We start from the raw sequence: 1,938 nt of genomic DNA, 5'->3' as shown, positions 1-1,938 counted from the left end.
TTGACCGGATATTTACGAAAGCTGATGCGCGGTGTACGAGTGCGCACCTCGCCTCGCGTTTCCTATCACAAGGCGTTTGATCGGTTCACACTGATGCCCAAGATGACGCTCATTCGTCACATCACGGACGATGACTTTCGAGAGGTGAACGAATGGGAGGAGTGGGCGGCCACGAAGGACCAGCTGTCTTCGGAATACATCGAGCGACGTCGGGCGTTTTCGGCGGAGAAGTTGAAGTTCAATGTGGAGCGAGGCCTGGTGAAAACGACGCAGCCTATTATCGCCACCCAGACGCTGATTGACTCGTTCTATTCGACGTGCTATCATTTGGCTTGGTGGAATTGGGATATATCCCCGGACGCCATATGAGGCTGCCTTCCCCGAAGTTGCGTAAACATTTTGCATGTAGCTTTTATATTGAGAGATTGAGACTCACCGAGATTAGGCAAGAATGACCTCTAGTTATTATCAAAATCCTCCACATTTTTGTATTTTTGTGCATTAAAGCCACCAAAGGGTTTGTGGACTTTAGTAGATAGGTTTTTAGTGTTTTTACTCTTTTTGCCCACCTGATGAAAATGTAAAGCTTGTAAAGCGTAAAAAAAGTAGTTTTTAAGTTTTTTTTTTATATCTTCCTAGTTATAAGTTGTGTGCCGTTTCACTCTGAAAATAAATTTTGTGTTGATGATAGCACTCGGCGATTTCTCAAATTCATAGTAATTGTTAATCATTTCATCGGTTTTAGTTAAACCTCTTAGGTATAACTACCCGGTCAAAAACCAGTTCTCGGACCACTTGGTTGATGGCACGCTACTTACCTTAATTATTGTGCAAGTGATCGCGGCTCACCAGATCTAATTTTACTTTGAATAGAAAGTTTAGAAACCTACCTGATTCACGAGAAGTTTGGCCCAATTGAGATGTGCAACTTTATTGCTCGAAGTTCTCGGGTACTTTCAAAGTATCAAAGAAGTACTCGTAAACCAAGAATCTAGAGGTTAAGAAGGCGCAGGTAATTTATTTTGAATCGTTACTGAAAATAGCCTAGTTAGCTTGGAAGGTAGCGTGCCTACCTTGTAAGTGATAGGTTGCGAGTTCGATTCCCGACCGGGGAGAACTTCATCCTAAACAGATAAGGTTCGTTCTCGGAACGGCTGACTTTCTCCTATCCTGTCCTTCTCTTCGATTTTGGGATGAAGAGACCTCCGTTGTTACAGTTCCCTCTATCAAGTCTTTTCTTTTTTCGGTTTGAGATTTAAAAATATGTCTAGTGTCTAGCCTACATTTTACATTACATACATTGAAATGGGGAAGTTTTCTAACGAAATGCCTGTGTGCGGAGTCCAGTATGTAGGACTATCGCACCCTACATAGGTATAACATACTTTTCCTATAACATACATTTTATTTCCCTTTTAGACCAAATTTGGAATCCGCCTCTCCTGGATAAACGACCATGAGCGCCATACTAAAACACACTCTGTGCAGCCTCACACTGGTCGTTCTCCTGTACCAATATATCAGCGCCCAGTTGCACCCAAATCCCCACAGGGCGCGCTTCAAGCGTGCCGTCATACAGGATGCCGAGTCCAACGGCACAGTGCACCCCACGGCCACGGTTGAATTCGTAACCCTGGCGCCGAACGTTACCTTGACGTCTCAAGAACGACTGGAACAGTTGGGGAGGTTGAAAGAGGCCGAGATGCATTTGCGGAAGAACCTGAAAGAACGCGGGAAGGAATATGAGAATCAACTGTACGAGAACTGGCCCAAGTAAGTTGAATTTTGTTGTGTCAGATTGAAGAGGTGATGTCAGATTTTTGAGTTAAACAAATCGTCCTGACCTTGTTAGACTCCGGAGTAAGGGGACTTGTCAGTCTCATTCTGGCAGGATAAATAGGGTATACCTTGTTTATCACGAAGTTATATTTTAGATTT

At 43.7% G+C, this 1,938-nt stretch overlaps 2 protein-coding genes across 3 annotated transcripts in view; both read left to right on the top strand.

The window, feature by feature from the left end:
- LOC103514887 overlaps positions 1-1,938 on the top strand; it is a 24,117-nt gene that overhangs the window by 4,645 nt on the left and 17,534 nt on the right. The gene's annotated exons all lie outside the window — the stretch shown is intronic.
- Positions 838-1,938, top strand: part of LOC103514880 — a 6,479-nt gene continuing 5,378 nt past the window's right edge. The window contains exons 1-2 of one of the 2 annotated variants that reach the window (XM_026827734.1): positions 838-997; positions 1,420-1,773. In XM_026827734.1, coding sequence (XP_026683535.1) covers positions 1,457-1,773 — 317 coding nt within the window. In that variant the 5' untranslated portion in view covers positions 838-997; positions 1,420-1,456. Of the gene's footprint in view, positions 1,013-1,419; positions 1,774-1,938 lie in introns of both variants that reach the window. The other variant, XM_008479797.2, reaches the window with a different exon arrangement.

This window comes from Diaphorina citri, unplaced genomic scaffold (genome assembly GCF_000475195.1).
Source record: "Diaphorina citri unplaced genomic scaffold, Diaci psyllid genome assembly version 1.1 scaffold1240, whole genome shotgun sequence".
Taxonomy (NCBI): domain Eukaryota; kingdom Metazoa; phylum Arthropoda; class Insecta; order Hemiptera; family Psyllidae; genus Diaphorina; species Diaphorina citri.
The sequence above is the reverse complement of the archived record's forward strand: the minus strand, read 5'-3'. Positions and strand labels throughout refer to the sequence as shown.